This window comes from Rhipicephalus sanguineus, chromosome 2 (assembly GCF_013339695.2).
Source record: "Rhipicephalus sanguineus isolate Rsan-2018 chromosome 2, BIME_Rsan_1.4, whole genome shotgun sequence".
NCBI lineage: Eukaryota > Metazoa > Arthropoda > Arachnida > Ixodida > Ixodidae > Rhipicephalus > Rhipicephalus sanguineus.
In genome coordinates, this window is record NC_051177.1 from 183,164,849 (window position 1) to 183,182,951 (window position 18,103).

Sequence of the window (18,103 nt, forward strand, 5' to 3'; positions counted from 1 at the left end):
CATGTGCCGGCGCGTCTACGCGAGCCGCCGGTTGCTATGACAACGGAAAAAACGTTAACAAAGAAAAGGAGCAAACGGCGCGGCCAGACGAGGCGTGTCAATGCAAAACTTACCGCGGTCGGTCAGAGTGTCTAATTATAGAAATGGAATGCATAGTAGGCCATGAAATGGTTTTGTCAGAATTGGTCGATCTGCAAAGCATAAAATCGTACGAACATGCCACAAACAGCGGTAACGATTGCTCGATTCTTTCATTATGATTTATGATCTCTCGATTTCATGGGGGATCATCACACATTCCGGGCAGTTGTCGGTCAATTTCTAAAGGATCAAAGTAATGCATGATTCGTGCGCGCTATAGACCAAGTAAGTGCTTCTTTCTATTCTACTTGACACAACCGTACTTTCAGTAAGAGATGGCTTCGCCATGACGAGGGTGGCACCCACGAAGACGCAGCCAAACATTGCGGCAAAGGCCTCCACGCTGTTGCTCACGTGAATGCAGATCCTGTCGCCAGTCGTTACACCATGCTTCTGGAAACCGGCAGCGAAGCGCTTCATCCAAGAGAACAACTGGCCGCCGGTAAGCTGGCTATTCTCATCAACCTGCGAAGGTTAAAAACACTTGCTACTTCTTGCCGCCAGCGCTTGCTTCTGAGCTCCTGGAGCTCTCCTTACACGTTCTCTTCTGCAGAGCACGACGTACAATATAATATAGCCTACATGTTGCCCTCAAGCTTCCCTGACGTGTGTTCGTCTCATAATACAAGAGGGACGTCAGCAACGGTAAGAGCATATAGGTATAACACTCGCCGATAAATTTTTTGACAATTCCGATTTATTCGATAAACTCCGATATTAAGGCCAATATACCCTTGCTCCGTTCTTCATCGAAAGGGCATATCTTTAAGCGGTCGCCGATACGTCGCCAGTTTGGCCGGTATAAACTTTACCTCACGTTATCTCGCATCTCGTAGACTACACACCTCGCACATTTAACAAAGGGCTTGTCGCGCACGGAGCGATAGGCGACAATGTATGTAGGGCTCCCGGAAGCGGCAGACATCTTGATCCCCTGGCGGCAGTGGGGTGCGCCAGACGACATTGAATGTACGTACCTCGTAAAGTATGCTTGCGTCTATTACAAGCTTTAAGGCTGTAATACGCCCAGACGTACGTTTGTTGCATTCTGTTACATGTGCGTCCAAACATTCCAGGCAACTAAAATACGCTTCGTGTACAAGCGTTCTTAGGTGGGCTAGTTGGTTCACGAACACTGGGGCAAAACAGCGCAGAAAACGGGACGAAGACCACGCAGATATACCTCGCTGTGTCTTGTTTTCTCATTGTCCTGTAAGATATTGGAGTATTGAGAATAATGCAAAATTAAACTACGAATTTACGGAGCGAGGGGTCGCAGATTCGAATCTGCGGTTCCAGTCAAACCAAAGGTTTTTTATTAATTCTTTATTTGCATCTACCTTGAATTTTGCAAACGGACAACGCTGATTTCTCACTCCCAACCAACGACGGCGCCGCCTACAGCAGAATTTCTGCGAAACGAGCTCTTTAACGCTATCGCGTTAAAAAGCGAATCACAAGAGCCCAAACTATCTTAAACGTTCAGCGTTTGTACTGTAACTGCTTAATTTGCAATTGACTGTGGTTTATTTTAGCTTCTTCTCTTGTATTTCAAACAAAACCGCCGATTATTATGGACTTTCGAATTTGTGTTTCACAATTTATGTTGGTTTTGGGCATCTGTTCTTTTGCTCTCAAATGTCTCCAAAGTTACTTAACGCCGATATTATTAACTACGTTTTCTATTCTCCTTTAAGCCTGCGTTATAAAAATTCAGAAAAACACGTCGTTTGAAAGTCTTGCCAATATTATTTGATGTATCAATTTCTTCTTGCGTGCATCCTCCAAGAGAGCATGTCTATAAACATGCAGGAAGTATGAAGAGAAGTGCAATACCCTATCGCAAAGAAACCAGCTGCTATACTTTATCAGCAGCCGCCGAAAGCAGCCTTCCTTTTTATCGCTTCGTCTCAGTAAATCATTTCTAGCGATTAATAATCAAACAAATTTACATTGATACCATGATTGAACACTAAAATATTACATATATAAAAGAGTTCAAGTTGTGCCTATTTCTAATATACTCTATACAACAATCCACAAACAATGGCATTCCTCAAGCGTCCATTTCGGGGCCACTCCTGTTTTTTTTATTTATATAATTGATCGACCTAACTCTCTGTCGTTCACCAAGTGCATTCTGTACGCTGATTGTACCACCAAATTTGACTGTGACTGAAACATCTCACTTCTTGTGAACAAGCTAAATACTGACCTACACTCTAAGAAAAAATCGAGTATTTGGGGAGTATTTCTGCCACAAAACTGTAATCGTCATCTACCTCGCATACTTTCCTTGCGTTATCACCGCGGTCTCGGCACTTCCCGGTCACGAACAGCATGTGCGCTATCAGCGTGACAAAGCATTCCTGATAGCAAAGTGGCGAGAACCGGGTCTTCAAGAAAGGAAACGTGAACAAAAAAAAAACACCTTAACTGCATCGTTTAGATAGAGAGAACAAAGCAGCACAACGCTCTGCAGAGTGTTTTTAGCACATTGCAGTTAACAAAAACGTTAATGTCGTCTGATTTAGCGCATTCAACGGTAACTAAAGCATGCACTTTTGTTTCGTTTTTTTTTTTTTGCTTTCCGTTTTCGATAAGCGGTGGAGGTTGCACTTGAGTGACTCGAGTAACGCCCGCTTCATTTGTTTCGAGGGACTGATAAGAAATGTTTATGCTACATTTTTTCTCCAGTACAGCGGAAAGGTTACCGGTCACAGTCTCTAATCATGGAATGGTAATTCGGAAGACACCGTGAAATATGTTTTATCAGAATTTTCCGTCGGCGGCGCCGATGAAGTCGTAAGGTGGTAGGTGAGAGCGATAGCGACTATTCGCAATGCCCATAGACTGTCGCGCCGCCAAGCGGAATTCAGGAGCGTCCTCTCGAGGAGGGTTAGTAGACGACAAAATGGCAGCACTACGCAGTCGCTCCCTTAATTGTTCAGCTGTGCTAGCCTCAGGGTTAACGCGTTGGCAAGAAAACAACACTACGACTTTGCATGTTCCCTGCATCAGTGAACAAACCGGGCTCTCCGTGACACAGGAAATCTGATTCGTTCTTGCGAGACGTGAAGTTTTCGTGAAAAAAAAGTTGAAGCTCGCCCTGTTTTACTTGCATATAGCATTGGTCAGTGTTTCTTGTAGTGCATGAATCCCATAACACTGTACGCGGGAGGTCCCGCGGGCACGCGATGTGATCTCAAGCAGGGGCGTAGCCAAGGGGGGGGTTGGGGGGGTTCAAACCCCCCCCGAAATTTTTCAGTTTTGCTTGCGTATATATACACGCACACATACAAACGCACGCACGAACATACATAAAGCATGGTTGAACCCCCCCCGAAAAAAATTTCTGGCTACGCCCCTGATCTCAAGCTGGCGATACCTCTATCCTTCGTCAGCAAAGCGCTGTTACGAATCGTGCGAGCGACGTTTCGATCATTCGAGGACGCGTCTGCTCGACGCCTTTCGTGGAGCGAACGCTTTCCACGCCGTCCTTCGCCAGTGTGTTGGTTTCATATTTCATAGCCAGCGCTGCGCCGCTTGTTTTTGTACGTTTGTTGGTAGGTGGCAGCACACTGCAAGCGATTTGCTTGTTGACCGCTCTGAGAGCAGAGTGTTCTCCGCGCCCAGACGTCGTGACGCGGAGTGGTCGAAGTCGTTCGGCGGAGGAAATTCTTCAGATTGCTTTCAGCAGTGATGTTGAAAGAAACCATCTTGAGGACTAGGATTTTTCACTGGACGTTGAAGACTGTGAAAGCACCGAGAGTGACAGCGACGATGAACGATCAGCTGCTAACTCACGAGGAGCGAGTTGCACTTCACGTCCCCTCGTGCGTTAATGTTCTTTCACGCTCGTAAGTCACTTTGATTGTATTTAATGTATAATGTCCTAGAGCGAGATCAAAATAAAAGCATAGTTCCTCTTGTGCATTGCATGTATCAATTATATGATATGGAGGCCGCATGCCGCCAACACGCTCGAGCTCGACCAGCGAAGCGAAATGGTTATAACGATAGAACGTGCAGTCACGGCCGCAATGCACGCCTCTCGGCTAACTTCTTCACGTATGCTTTCGCAACGGCGTGCATTCTTTTCGATATTCATGTTTCGATCGTGCTGATCGAACCTGCAACATGCGAGTGAAGTGAATTGCATGCACACGGCTAGAGTCTCAGCGTGGCGGTGACACAAGCGCTACTGAATGGGATGTGAAATGCTTGTGTTCCGTTGAAGACGTAACTCCGCGTTCCCGACTGCGCAAGTAATGACGACGGCGTATTATGTTTGCAAACCATCACCACGTTAAACGTGCGGTCCGTGCAGCAGCGCGATGGCGCTACTCGCTGGCGGCCAACTACTGCGGCAAATCCGTCAGGCTGGCTCGGCACGTACTACCTCGGAGTGCCGTTCAGCTGATACGTCAGTTCTACTTCATGCAGTTTTATGTAGCACGCACAGGATTTCGCAAAGCATCGTTATGCACGGTAACGGAGCTGAAATATAACCTTTCACGCCGCAGCAAATAATTAGGTGGCGAGTATTAAGCACTTTCCATGGTTTGGGAAAGCATTTTAGTCTCATCTATTTCAGCGCAGCTCATGACTTCATCCGGTGAAAGCAGCACGGGTCGTACGTCCGCACTTCCTATCTGTTCCTATGCTAACAAACGGGTTGACCCTCTTCCTGGCGCCATCTTGAAAAGCACGGCGCGCCACCTATAGTTCGTGGGCATTGCGAATACGCCGGCAAACAAACGAGTACCTCTCTGTCAAGCATGTGTTGCGCCGGCTCGCACTAGAGCGCCGCGGTACACAGCGCATGCGCCGCTACTCGACATAGTTTTTCAGTTCCACTAGTTGCCGCGATGATAGCGCCCCTTCTCAGATTCAACTCCTTTTACCTCGTAATAAGCAGAGAATTAAGCGGCGATGACTAATCATATACAGTCTGCAAAGTTAAGGACCAAAGTAGGCTCCGTCAAAACAACAGCAGAGTACGTACAGCAATTTAACTTCTCATTCGTGCAGTACGAGTACTTGTCCACCAGGCAGCGCGACTTACCAGTTTTCGTGCTTTCAACCGCAATTTAAACATAAAAATTTTGTTAAAACCACCAGCAGAATGCTCGATTTTCTCACTATAATTCACGGGGCTTTTGATTTCCACTGGGATTAATCATACGTTCAGCCCGGTTACCAGTACGTTTGTTTCATTTACAATGCTGCCAGTTTCATACGAAGACCACAGCAGGTGGGCATATGACTACAAACACAATAGTGGTCTATCTAAGCATGAATAGATAAACCGGCCGCCGGCCGGCTTGGTGCCGACGACGTAGCAAAGCCTGCTTCGTATCGCTTCGTAGTCGTAGCCGAGCTCTGGGGGAATACAACCGCCGACGAACAGCTTCCTTTCGTTAGCGCTGGCAGTGTTCTTCGTAGTTCTAATTCGGCACATTGAAGCGACTTATCCGCGGCGTCCGGTCTCGAAGGCTTGCACTTGTTTGGGTGGGTGAGTGCGCTCGCTCGCTCGCTGTGTGCGCCGGCGCGAGTTGAACTTGACTCTCATAACAGCTTCTATTTGTTGCAATAGTGCTTCGCTTTCACTCTGGCGTGTAAAGCCGGGTTCAGACTACAGTCGCATCTGTCACAAATGTCCTATCGCATAACAGCTGCATCATCCGTTTGCGTTGCTAACGACCTCGTATGTTCACATTGAGCTTTTCGGTAAGGTACGTTTTTTACGACGGGCCAATCACCGTTCTGAAAGGGCGTTGCGTCGTCGCTACAATTGTTGCAGCCTAGCAAGGTTCGCGCGTTTGGCCATGGCTGGGCTGGCTGGGCTAAAGGGGATACGTGATGTGCGCTCTCAGTAACGCATGTCGCGTCTGCCCTCTAGTGCGACCGAAGTGTGGCTAGGGAGGCCAGTTTGGCTTCTATGAACGCCCGTTCTGCCTTCGTGAAGCAACTTGGAACATCGCTATACGAGCGCAAAAAATAAATTCTAAATTGAGCGGCAACCAATAAACGCTACTGAGGTATCCTACTAAGTTATGCCGGCGTCTTCAACAACCAATACGCGCATCGAGCGCAAAAAATAAATTCTAAATTGAGCGGCAACCAATAAACGCTACTGAGGTATCCTACTAAGTTATGCCGGCGTCTTCAACAACCAATACGCGCATCGCGGCAGACACTAGATGCTGCTGCAAGTACTTGGCTTGAAGGTCTTGCAACTCGTGCATTGCCAACAATCGTTCAGCTGCAAAATTCCAACCTCTTTCAAAATTCCAGTCAGGCAGCTGCTTGTCGCGGTACGATTTCAGACGCTAGTCGTACAGTGCGGGCCTCTGTCGCACTTCTTCTACGAGTATGTCATCACTGCACAGCACGGGTCATGGTTACTGGCCACGGGCACACAACGCAATAAACAAAGGCAAACCAACTGCACATACACGCTACCGCATGACTTTCCAGGCGGATCTGGGGAAGACGGAAGCCCCGTGAACGGAAAATGAAAACCGAAACTGCTTTGACCATTGGTCGTACGTAATGGTCGCATCAGCAGTTGTCGTAAAAGTCGCGGGCCCGTCAACATTTACGTCCCAAACGTTACGTACTTTAGGCTAAATACAACAACGTCTGAACAAGCTCATTACGTTGATTGCGTTTACAGTCACGATCCTTACCGACGATCCGTACGTTGCGCACGTAGTCATAACACGGCTTACCATATAATTCGTAATCGTGCCAGCCGACAGGGCCGAGGAGTGCAGAGCGGCAGCAAGCGACCGGCGCGCAATTACACTCACCGTTGGTCCATTTCTTGCCGGGCGTTTGCGCACGACACGCACTGTTTCGCATTTACAACCTCTTGGACGAACCGTTCATCCCTTGGTTTAACGACTGCAGTTAGTACAACTTTCCCCAGTTTCGGCTTAGAGTGTGGGCATAGGTGCTGTGCAATTGTATCAAGATACGATTGAAGATACCGAAAAGATAATTATTTGAGATACAAACACAAGATACTAGCAATAAAATGTATAAAATAGAGTACTTGCTATAGGTACCTTAAGATACTTTCACGCATGATTTAATTCCTTATTTTAATTCCATTGTTGCTGCTCTTGCAAGACAGCAGTTGCTTGCTTGCAACATTCTCTCGTACATTCATATTTTCTTGTTCTTTTGTTTAGCTTCCTGTTGGTTTGGGCGTTCTTCTTCCTCGTTCAATTTGCGCAGTTTCTTCAGTTATGAATATAACTTCTTCCGCTAAATACAAGAACGGAAACAGACAGGCAAGGATAATGGATTATATACATAGTATTCGCCTCTGTGTCCCCATTATTTTGTTTGAAGCAGAAGTCCTGAATAACTACCAAGTAACTTAATTTATGGCTTTCTTGAATTTCTCTCCCACAGGTGGGCCTCCGAAATTTCGAATATGTGCGAGACTTCTGACATGAGTGAATAAACTTTATTAAAAGTCCGGGAGAGGCGGGGGGAAGAGTGCGAGAATTTTTTTCGCTATTTTAGCAGCCTTCCATATTGTCATTGTGCAACAGTCTACGGGGACGGGAGGATTTCATGAGATCAACGCAGGCACGTTGTGCAAAGCCGCAAGTTTTACCGTGTTGAAAAACGACACGATGCACTCTTGTTAGATACATATCACCGAACGAGTCGCTTTGCAAGCGAAGCTTGTTACAACTCATAGGTGTTGGTGGCGGCGTCGTAGACAAAAAGCCAGGTGCCTGCGAGTGTACAGGAATGCGGGCTCGCCACAGTGGTTTAGTGCTTATGGTGCTCGACTGCTGACCCGAAGGTCGCGGGATCGAATCCCGAACACGGAGGCCGCATTTCGATGGAGGCGAAATGCTTGAAGCCCGTGTATATAGATTTATGTGCACGTTAAAGAACACCAGATGGTCAAAATTTTCCGGAGCTCTCCACTACGGCGTCCCTCGTAATCATAACGTTGTTTCAGGACGTAAAACTCCTACAATTGTCATTCTAGTGCAGGAATGCGGTCCTCGAAGGCGCGCAATTCACATGTGTATGCGCCGTTTCGCAACAAGTGATGCTCTCTGGATCGTCGACTTGCCGGCGATCAGCCGTTACTCATATCGCACGCTGATCTTTTAACGATGTGACTTGCCTTTCCAGGTTGCGAAATTTCATTGTTGCCTGGATACGAACGCATCACCGTCGTTGTTGCCTGTAATTAAAGCAGTGTTGCGCTGGTAAGCACGTGTATCAAGGTACAATGAACCTTTTTTCACGATGACACGGCGCATGCGCCCTTACCCTCGTGGAAAAGTCGCGAAACGTTTTTTCATCTCTGAGACCTCCGTTCTGGCGATACCAGTTGTCCCTGCCCCTAATAAAACCTACCCAAAAGGCCGAGGGCAGCACCGGAAAAAGAAAAAGGCGGATTGCTGACATCCAGTAATTAAAAGCAGTTAGGAGGAGACATTATCCAATGAGAAATAAAAAAGAAACAAACAAAGAAGGAAAGAAAGAGAGGTAGTGCATCAGCCATACGTGAAGCAGCGCAAAGGAAACATGGCTAGACACAGGAGTAGCTGCCAGCTGCTTTGGTTTATTGTGAAAACACACTAATATACCCTTAAAGGTGCGTACAATTATCAACACTTCTAGCGGCGCATGCGTCAAGTGACAAAGCTTTTAGTCAAAGAATATTAATTCCACAGATACTCACATTCCTTGTCAGTTGCATTTATAGAGGCGGTGCCAACACATCTTGTATCTTTGCATTTCATAGCGAACGCCTCAAAAACTTCACGTGTAGTCTGATCTTACTAGCTATGCAAAACCACATTGATGTTTACTGTCACAAACGAGCGCGTTATAAAGCACGCGCGCCACCGCTTTCAAACAGCAGCGGGAGGAAACGGCGCGAGCCGCTCGCCCAAGAAGTGCGAACGACTAAAAAACAAGCATCAAAAGGCGCCGGCGTGCCGCATCCTTCTCGCTCACTAGCCGTCTCAAATCAAACGCCCAGAAAAGCCTGGAGGTTTCTAGAGGGAGGGGATGACTCATCGCCAAGCGAAGCCGCCGCGATTCGAACCTACGAGAAAGCTCTCGCCCTTTCCCTAGCCTTGGCTGTACTACACGCCGAAGAACGCTCCCGACGCTTCTAGAAACCGGGAAAGAGGGGATAAAAGCGCGCAAACGATGACCAGACAGTCAGTGAAGGAGTGAGTCAGTCGGCCGGGATATGGTGAAGTTATGCTGAGTGTGGCTCCGTTAGCCGAAGAAGACGTGTTTATGATGGTGTGCGGTCAGTCGATCGTCGATCTGGAGGAATCGGAGGACGACGCCGTGTGAGCCGTGACAAGTTACGTCGACGGAAGGGACAACGACAGACACCGCTGGAGTTGGCGTGAGTGTTTCCTTGAAGAGAAGCATTCGATTACCGTCCAAGTATTGTGGACTGGATACGCCGTTGTACATTCTGGACTTTAACTGTCCTCGAATAGTTGTAATGCATGCGAATGCAGCTGTAGCGTGTGATCTGTTTGTTTAGTTCCCGTTGTGTAAACACCATCGGAGTTATACTGTGAAGCTGTAACTGATACCAGCCGAGTATGCATGTGTTGGTGATATTTGTATTGCCTTAACTGAGAATATATTTCGTTTTAGTTTGTGTTATCGACTCTCGGCTCTGACTCGGTCTTTGGACCACAACCGGCGTTCGCTGGCACACCAAAGGACCAACTCTAAATTGTCCGCGCTTTCGTGGTGCGTTTTCGGAGGGCCGAGACGCCAGCCCTTGGAATCCGCCCGGCGATTGCCATTCCGATTAACGGGATCAGTGACATTTACTCACTGCCACCGAGCAAGGCCGTGAGCCTTGGATCGCTTCTTTTTCGACTATATCTCTGGATCATCGACCATCCCTGCATCCCAATCCCTCCGACTCCAAGCTACTCATTTCGCAATTCATGATCGTCTGCCTCAGTGACACAACAACGCTTCCGGAGGCCATACATGGCTACTGACCTTTTCCCGCAGATTAAGATCACTTATACGAGTCTCTTTTCACGACGAATCGCAATATAGCCACGTCGGAGTTCTTAATACGAACGTATTCGCTATGTCTACTACTAGCCCGGAATGAACAATTTCGTACGAACGCTTGTTCGCAGCTGCCCTGGCTGTGAACGTTGCAAATCGCCACCTTTAAGCGCGACTTCAATCAATCAATCAATCAATCAATCAATCAATCAATCAATCAATCAATCAATCAATCAATCAATCAATCAATCAATCAATCAATCAATCAATCAATCAATGAAATCTTTATTTCCAAATATAGTTGGGAGACCCTCAGGCGAAAAGCGGTTAAAAAACCACTTGAAAGTGTGAGGGCCCACGTACATGGCCGCAGTTTCAAATCGCAGTGCCCTTTTTTGCAATAAGTGAATTGTTCTTATGTTACTTAAGGTTGTGGTGCCCCACACAAGTAAGCAGTAATTTATATGGGAGGAAAACAGGGCATGGTAGATCTGCACTTTAGTTTTTTCTGGAAGAAAGTGCCTGCATCTTGACAAAGCACCAGCAGCACGCGATAATGATTGAGTCATTGATTCAACATGACACGACAATATCAGCGGAAAAAGTCACGCCCAGAACTTTATGTTTCTCCGCTATTTCCACAGGTATTCCCTCGAGCGTTAATGATTGGTGAAAATTAATTTCCGTGCCTCTGGATCTGAAAAACACAGCTTTTGTTTTTGTTTTTCGCATTTATACGCAGGCCATTAGCAATAGACCACCGCAGCACATCTGATAGTACGCTTTGGGCTTTGGTAATAATTTCAGATGGGTTCTTTCCTGAAACAAAAATACTGGTGTAATCCGCATACAGTAGAAATGCGGCGTCGTTGTTTATCGTTTATGTAGATATTGAAGAGTATTGGCCCCAAGATGCTTCCTTGAGGCACGCCACAAGAAATGGTTTTTCAAGAAGAAAAATAGTGAAAAATAGTTAGCGATTTAAACACACTGTTTCCTCTCGAACAAACATGAACAGAATAGCGAAATGGCTACACCGCGTACCCCATAAGCGTCCAACTTCCCGAGCAAAATATGATGATTTAGGGTATCGAAGGCTTTGCTATAATCAATGAAGACCCCCAGCGTAAGCTTTTTATCTTCGATGTCTTTAATTTTCAATTCCTATACACAAATTCCTAAATAATCCTAAATATACACAAAATTGACTGTAAAAGAATATTTCAGGCGAAAATAAGCCTTAGAAGTCACCGGCTATAGACGCTGCCCACCGCCTACTACGGCTATTTTGCCATGGCGTGTGTTGCATCATACGCTGTACTGAGCGCAGCCGCCATCTGCTACCAAACCAGCCAGCTTAGCACACTCGATGAATGTGTTGCTTCTGCGCCGCGGTGGCATTGTTTTATTCTCTGCCAATCGTTTAATTCCACGCGCAGCTTACCACGGAACAAAATCGCTCGCCGGAATGCAGACGTTCGCACAGCAAGCAGCTTCTACGTCACAGTGGGCTAGTGTGCCAGTGTTGCCCGACTGCCAGTCCACTCACGTGTTTATAAAAACATTCAATTATTCAATTATACATACAAAAACATTCAATCATAAAAAACATTCAATAAACTTAGTTGTGAGTTCGCGCCCGTTTGTCTACTCGCCTTTTGTTTTCGTCTTTTTTGTGTGCGCGCCGAAATGTTTCCAAGAATGTCCTCAAACCAACTCGCCCAGCTCTCCATACTGTTACATTCAATTATAAGTTGAGTGCACGACCGAATGCGCTACAATTTCGCCAAGTTGTTCGCGAACGCACAAGCATTGGCCCACACAGTAAAGCTTACCATTGAAAATTGGATTTTATGGCCCTTTTAACTGTCCTTAATAGAGAGAGAGAGAGAGAGAGAAAGCTCTTTAATGAAAAACAGAGAATTCTGCCGGCGTACCTAAAGGCGCCTACATGCTACTCTGTATAGGGGAGGGGAGTGAGGACAGAAAGGCCCTAGGAGGAGGCCCTAGTGTCTTTCATACTTAATAGGATGAAAGACACTCTCTTAACGCCCATTTGTCTTGGAGTTTTAGAAGACTGTTGGATTGGGCGTGTTGGTACAACATGATTAAAAGTGCATATCAGCGCAAACAGCAAAATGGGACAGAAGGGAGGACACAAAGCACTGACCTCAGCGCTCTGTGTACCCTTTTCTGTCCCCTCTTGTAGTTTCTGCTGATATGCACTCCTGATCTTAGATCGTAGGCTCGATGCCAGTCTGATGAAGCAGTGAGTAACAGAACTATTGAAAAACGCGTAATCTGGTGCTTTTGCTGCGCTGATGGAGAATTTCAAAGTTCAATCATAACTTATATTCAGTGACAATAGTGTGATAAGAATAATCATAGGAGGTAAACCGCTTCGCAATTCAATACGGATTCGAGATCGGTCAATCTGAGAGTCTTCTTGCGAGTTTCAATCTAAGAATGCGTATTCTAGCTTGACTAAAAGCGCTAAATATGCTAGAAGCTTTACAGGAGGTCGAAGGAGGCGTTGATTGTGGCATACTTAGAATGCCACACACTTAACTTTATTGGTAATGCTAGCAATGTGCGCGTACTTTACTTTTCTTTCGTCTCTTTATCTGTCTTTTTGCCGCCCCCTCTCCTCTTATTTTTGTTGAGCAGTTGAAAGGCATCCAATGCCAGCATTCCAGCTATCCTAGCTAAGAAGTTTCAGTGATAGCAAAAGTTAGCACCCCGGTTTGTTTGTTTTTTTCATTATCAAGTGAGAACAGATGTCTCAGAGTTATATGCAAAGAAAGAAATAGGGGAGGGCGAAGCATGTAGGAAAGGGTTTTCAGCTCCACTAACGTCGTCGGCTATTTGTTGGGCTAACTGTTGCCATCATTTTTAGTAAACCGGTGGCGAGTAAAGCACCATCACTTTAGAAATATTTTCGGTGTTTCAAACAGATGACTTTACCGTAAAAATCCACGTTTGTTTCTCTGGTTTTACACTAGAAACTAGAGCGCCTTGGTAAATTGCATCGGTGATTCTCACACCGCTGCTAAGCAAAACATAATGTTTGAGGTAGTAACGACGAACCTTTAGCTCATAGTATGCATAGCATAGACCAGTGGCGAGTAGTTGGATATACCTTTTTTTGGTGGCGTGTAGCCGTTTATGGAGGACTGTGACTATGACATGACACGCCGACAAACCGAGACCCTAAGGTGCTTCGCCCCTAAAAGAGTTCTGTTACATGTTTTGGTGAATGCTGATTTGCCACATATATACCTAACTTTAAAGATACGCATTACCAGTCTTTTGGGATCATTCTGCTCTCACCGGAGAGTCGTGGGAGAAGAGCGTCTCAAAAGATAGTGAATCTGTATGTATCTTTAGAGAGAGAGAGAGAGAGAAATGTTTTAATGAAAAGCTGGAGATGTTTGCCTGGCTATTCGCCTGACATGCTACTCCAGGTGCTCCAGGGTGATGATTATGATATATACACTGACAACCACACATATATACATAGACTACACTGTTTACAAAGTTTCGGTCTTTAGAGAGTTATATACGTTGGAAATCAGTACTCACCTGAAAGAGTAACAGGTACTCTTTTTTTTTTCTTAGGGCATGAGGCTTAGGGTGTAGGACAACCACACATATATACATAGACTACACTGTTTACAAAGTTTCGGTCTTTAGAGAGTTATATACGTTGGAAATCAGTACTCACCTGAAAGAGTAACAGGTACTCTTTTTTTTTTCTTAGGGTGTAGGCATGAGGCGCTTTGTGGGAAATCATAATTAGAACTGACGAGAAGCCAGTAGTGACGTTTTGTTTACGCTTTGCGGCATTACGGCTATTGTACAAGGATTCAGTCAAAATTAGGTTGTTCGTCATAGCAAGAATATAGCTATTGTTATTATTAGGGCAATTTTCCAAAAACTGGGAGTGTTTAATAGGTGGCTCCAGAAATTTAAACCACCTGGAGTTCTTTAACGTGCACCTAAATCTAAGCACACGGGTGTTCTTTGCATTTCGCCCCCGTGCAGTCGCCGTGGCCGGGCATCGAGCCCGTGCCCTCGAGATTAGCAGCACTACGCATTAACCTCCAAGACAGCACGGAGGGTGCCGCTGCCTAAAAAAACGAACCGTGAACTCACCACAACCACTTGGTCCGAGTACTTGGCAAGCGCATCTCTGATGAAGTCGTACGCCGAACACAGGGGTATCTCGACACTTGGAAAAGGCGAGTACACTACGCCGTTCTCTACCCGCGCTTTCATGGTCTTGAATGGACGTGTTGCTGCTGCAGCGTTCACTTTTAAACTACAAAGCTTTTATTTCTCTGACACGGGTCACGGGAAATCCTTTGTTTAAATTGAACGAGAGAAAAGAGACGTGGCGGCGCGGTATGCTTTAATACTATGATTGCATGTCAGATATTTGAAGCACTATAGAAGAAAACTATAATACGCAGAATTCCAAAATAAATAAAAATTAACGACATCAGACGAAGCCAACCATGTGCGACTGCGATGTCAGAACACCTGTGATGTATGCGCCCGAACAGCTGGTGCTCTACATGTGGAGTTTAAAACTTAATACTATTTTCAACCGTTCACTTCACTTTGTTATGTTTTTTTTCAGCAAAGCTGTTTAGGAAATCGTTCATTGTTCACCCCGTGTCAAAGAACTATCATTATCATAAACGGGTACATGCCACAGAAATCGGATAAATCCCACTACTCACCACTGGTCTGCTAAAAATGAGGAAGAAAACTATCGTCATCAAACGGGTATGCACACTGTGCGGCCTATCATAAAACTATCATCAACATAAACGGGTATGGGCCACACAAATTGGGTAAATTCCAGAACACACAACTGGATGCAAAGCGACGGTGGAAATGAATGCGAAGCGACGGTGGCGAGCCGAAGACCCCGAGTACGTACAACGAGAGAATACTATAGGAAACGGGAAAGGCAACGGCGGCTGCGAGATCACCCCGAAGCGATGGAAGGCCTACGCCAACGACGACGTGCTCGTAGATCTATGCGAGGTGCTAACGCTTGGTCTCAGCGCGAGGTCCTGTCTACGGAGTATGCACATCTGTGTTGTGTCCGTGACTGTCTGTGGTTTAACTCGAACCTCTCTGCGTTGAGAATCAACGTGGAAACAACCGAGCATCACCTAGCTAAAGCCGATCAACGACCTAGAAGCAACCTAGAAACAACCTGCCTCACCTGGCTAAGGCCTAGAAACAACCTAGAAGCAACCAGCTTAGTCTTCAGAATCGTCCAGTTTCGCTGTTTCAACGATGGCGCGGCTTAGTACAAGCTTCGTCTGATTTTTTTTTTCTCATTTCTTCACTTTAAATATTTTATTGAACGGCATGACTGTAGAGAAGCAACACTTTTCACAGAAATACACATTCAATGAAAACAGTTTATGTTAGGTGCTGGCGCCAGGATAAAGGTGGCTCTACACTACGAAACCGCAGAATTGCGGTCTTTGTTTTTTAAGTAATAGTTTACGCCCTAGACATCACTAATGGTGATGTGAAAACTGTAGATCAATTGCCCATTGGTTTACCGACTTCGCTTTTTTGTTACCACACTGCTATGTCGTTTTTATCCATTTTCAATGTCATCGTTAGTACAAAATTATAGAAAACGGGTCAATAACGGTTACCACTATGTTGTACTAAATTCACAAATTGAGAGTTTGCTATCCAGATAACTGGTTGGCATTAAAAACATAATGTGCATGCTAAGTAGGTATGCCGATGTGATATTTGGAGACCTTAAGAAAGTCGATTGTGCTGATGAATAGCGTGGAGGAAAGGAGTAAGCTGTCCTTTGAGTACGACCAGCCATTTTCATACTAATCATACGAGGCTTCGGAATGCGAAGCGCCATGTGCGCCGTGTTTCCTATCAAAGATATCTGACGATGAGTTTCATAGAATAACTGTCGGACAATGACGTTCCGCTTACGCGGACTATAACCGTCTGCGTAAGCGGAAACTGAGCTCAGCGTTATGTGATAGTGAACTCATGGAAACAGCTTCTCAATTTGACGCATCACAGCTGCACTTAGCAGGATGTCAGTTGGCGACTAACACAGCGTTCAACGTCAAACGCTACAGGTATAGTCGTGCGCACGGGGGGTCTTTACACATTACGGGAGTTTGCAAGTCTGTACCGTACCTTTGCCAAGTGGGGCTTATGCCGTCAATGCTTGATATGGCAGGGGCCATTCAGTTTTCTTACGATAATGGCGGGCGAAAACGACTTATGTTGCATTCCAAGAACTATTTCATTCCCGCTGTTGCCCTCGCAAAACCGGGCACAAAAGACAGGCAGTAGAATTGAAAGCTGGGCCAGTCGGTGACAGTTCTGGCTGCACTGCGTTGCATTATCTTCAAGAACAAAAGACAGGCCTTCGAGAGAAGCACGTCATAAGTTAATTGCGAAGCCTGCTTTCTTTTGGGCTCAACCAATAAAGGGGGGGGGGCGCTGCGGTGACTCCCCCTGATGGGGAACCCTGTGGACGCCCAATGTTACAATGTGAGCAACGAAGCAATGCCTTCTAAAAAAATGTTTGTGGCCCCTTGCGCTACTTTACATGGCCTCATGACCATATATTGGGGAAACTTTTGTGTCGCATACTTTCATTTAAACATCGTATGTTGCCGAAATATTTCGCTACAATGAAATAATATATTGTCGGAATTAAGAAACCCCTAGTTCCCAGCAAATGAAGTCTTGGCATTCTCTTGGCAGCTGTTACGTTGCCTCACAATGTGACTTACGGTAAAGCATTGCGAGAATTCTGCGGCACTCGCAGAAGCGTCGACGCTTTTATTGCAGGTTTTACGAAGGCAGCACAGCTGCAGCTTTTTGGTCGTATGGTTGGCAGTACTTTCCCTGAAAAGCAGGAAAGTTAACTGCACTTACGGTGAGTGTCGCTCAGTTTAAGTGCACATTTCCACACCGAAATGTAGCAAGTGAAACACTCGGAGATTGCGCTCCAGTTGGAGTGCGTTCACTGAACGCACTTCGCTGGACGAATGCGTAGACTCGCCGGGAGAGGTTTCGATAATACAAAAATGCAAGGCATAAAAAAGGTCGCAGTCCTTTGTTTAGTTCGTGAACATAATTTAATAGAATAATTGAGAAGCAAAAAATCACAATAACGAAACGAATTTAACGTGTACGCAACTAACGGCGTGGTCGCCATTTTAAATGCGAAGCATTTCTTAGCGAACGAAAGGCACTTTACCGTTTCTATCTATCTATCTATCTATCTATCTATCTATCTATCTATCTATCTATCTATCTATCTATCTATCTATCTATCTATCTATCTATCTATCTATCTATCTATCTATCTATCTATCTATCTATCTATCTATCTATCTATCTATCTAGCCGCCTACGCCTTTTTCTTGTTTTATTTGTACGTGTTTAGCTTGTGTTCTGCCTATACTACAATATAAATGGTGTTGAATGATTGAGCCAATTATCTACTGAATCATTTGCTCAAGCGGCTACAAAAAAAAGAAAGCCTGTATTTCTGAGCAATTAGCTGAAGTAGAACTTTGTGCGCACTGCTTTTCTGTTTGCACGATTATGTGTACCGCTATAAAACTGCGTGGCTTGAGGCCTTTTTTACCGCTAACTGGCCTTTGCTGACGCTAGTTCTTGATTTGCGGTATCACAAGAATTTCAAAATCGCCAACACTTCACGAGATGGTGTCGCTAAAATTTTGCATTCACACCTCGACATTTAGTACTTCTTTAGTTTAGGACGACGGCAAGTGCACTACGTGATGTGCTTGAACGACAAAGTGGCACCCACATTGAAATTATTTTGGCGAATGGAAGGTACGATCATTAAACCTAGCGCCATACCGAC

At 45.6% G+C, this 18,103-nt stretch overlaps 1 protein-coding gene across 1 annotated transcript in view; it reads left to right on the forward strand.

Moving 5' to 3' along the window:
• The first annotated feature begins 376 nt into the window (after positions 1 to 376).
• LOC119383910 (uncharacterized) overlaps positions 377 to 18,103 on the forward strand; it is a 114,604-nt gene continuing 96,877 nt past the window's right edge. Inside the window, exon 1 of the mRNA XM_037652184.2 lies at positions 377 to 583. Within this exon, the coding sequence (XP_037508112.1) occupies positions 500 to 583 (84 nt within the window). The 5' untranslated portion in view covers positions 377 to 499. The remainder of the gene's footprint in view (positions 584 to 18,103) is intronic.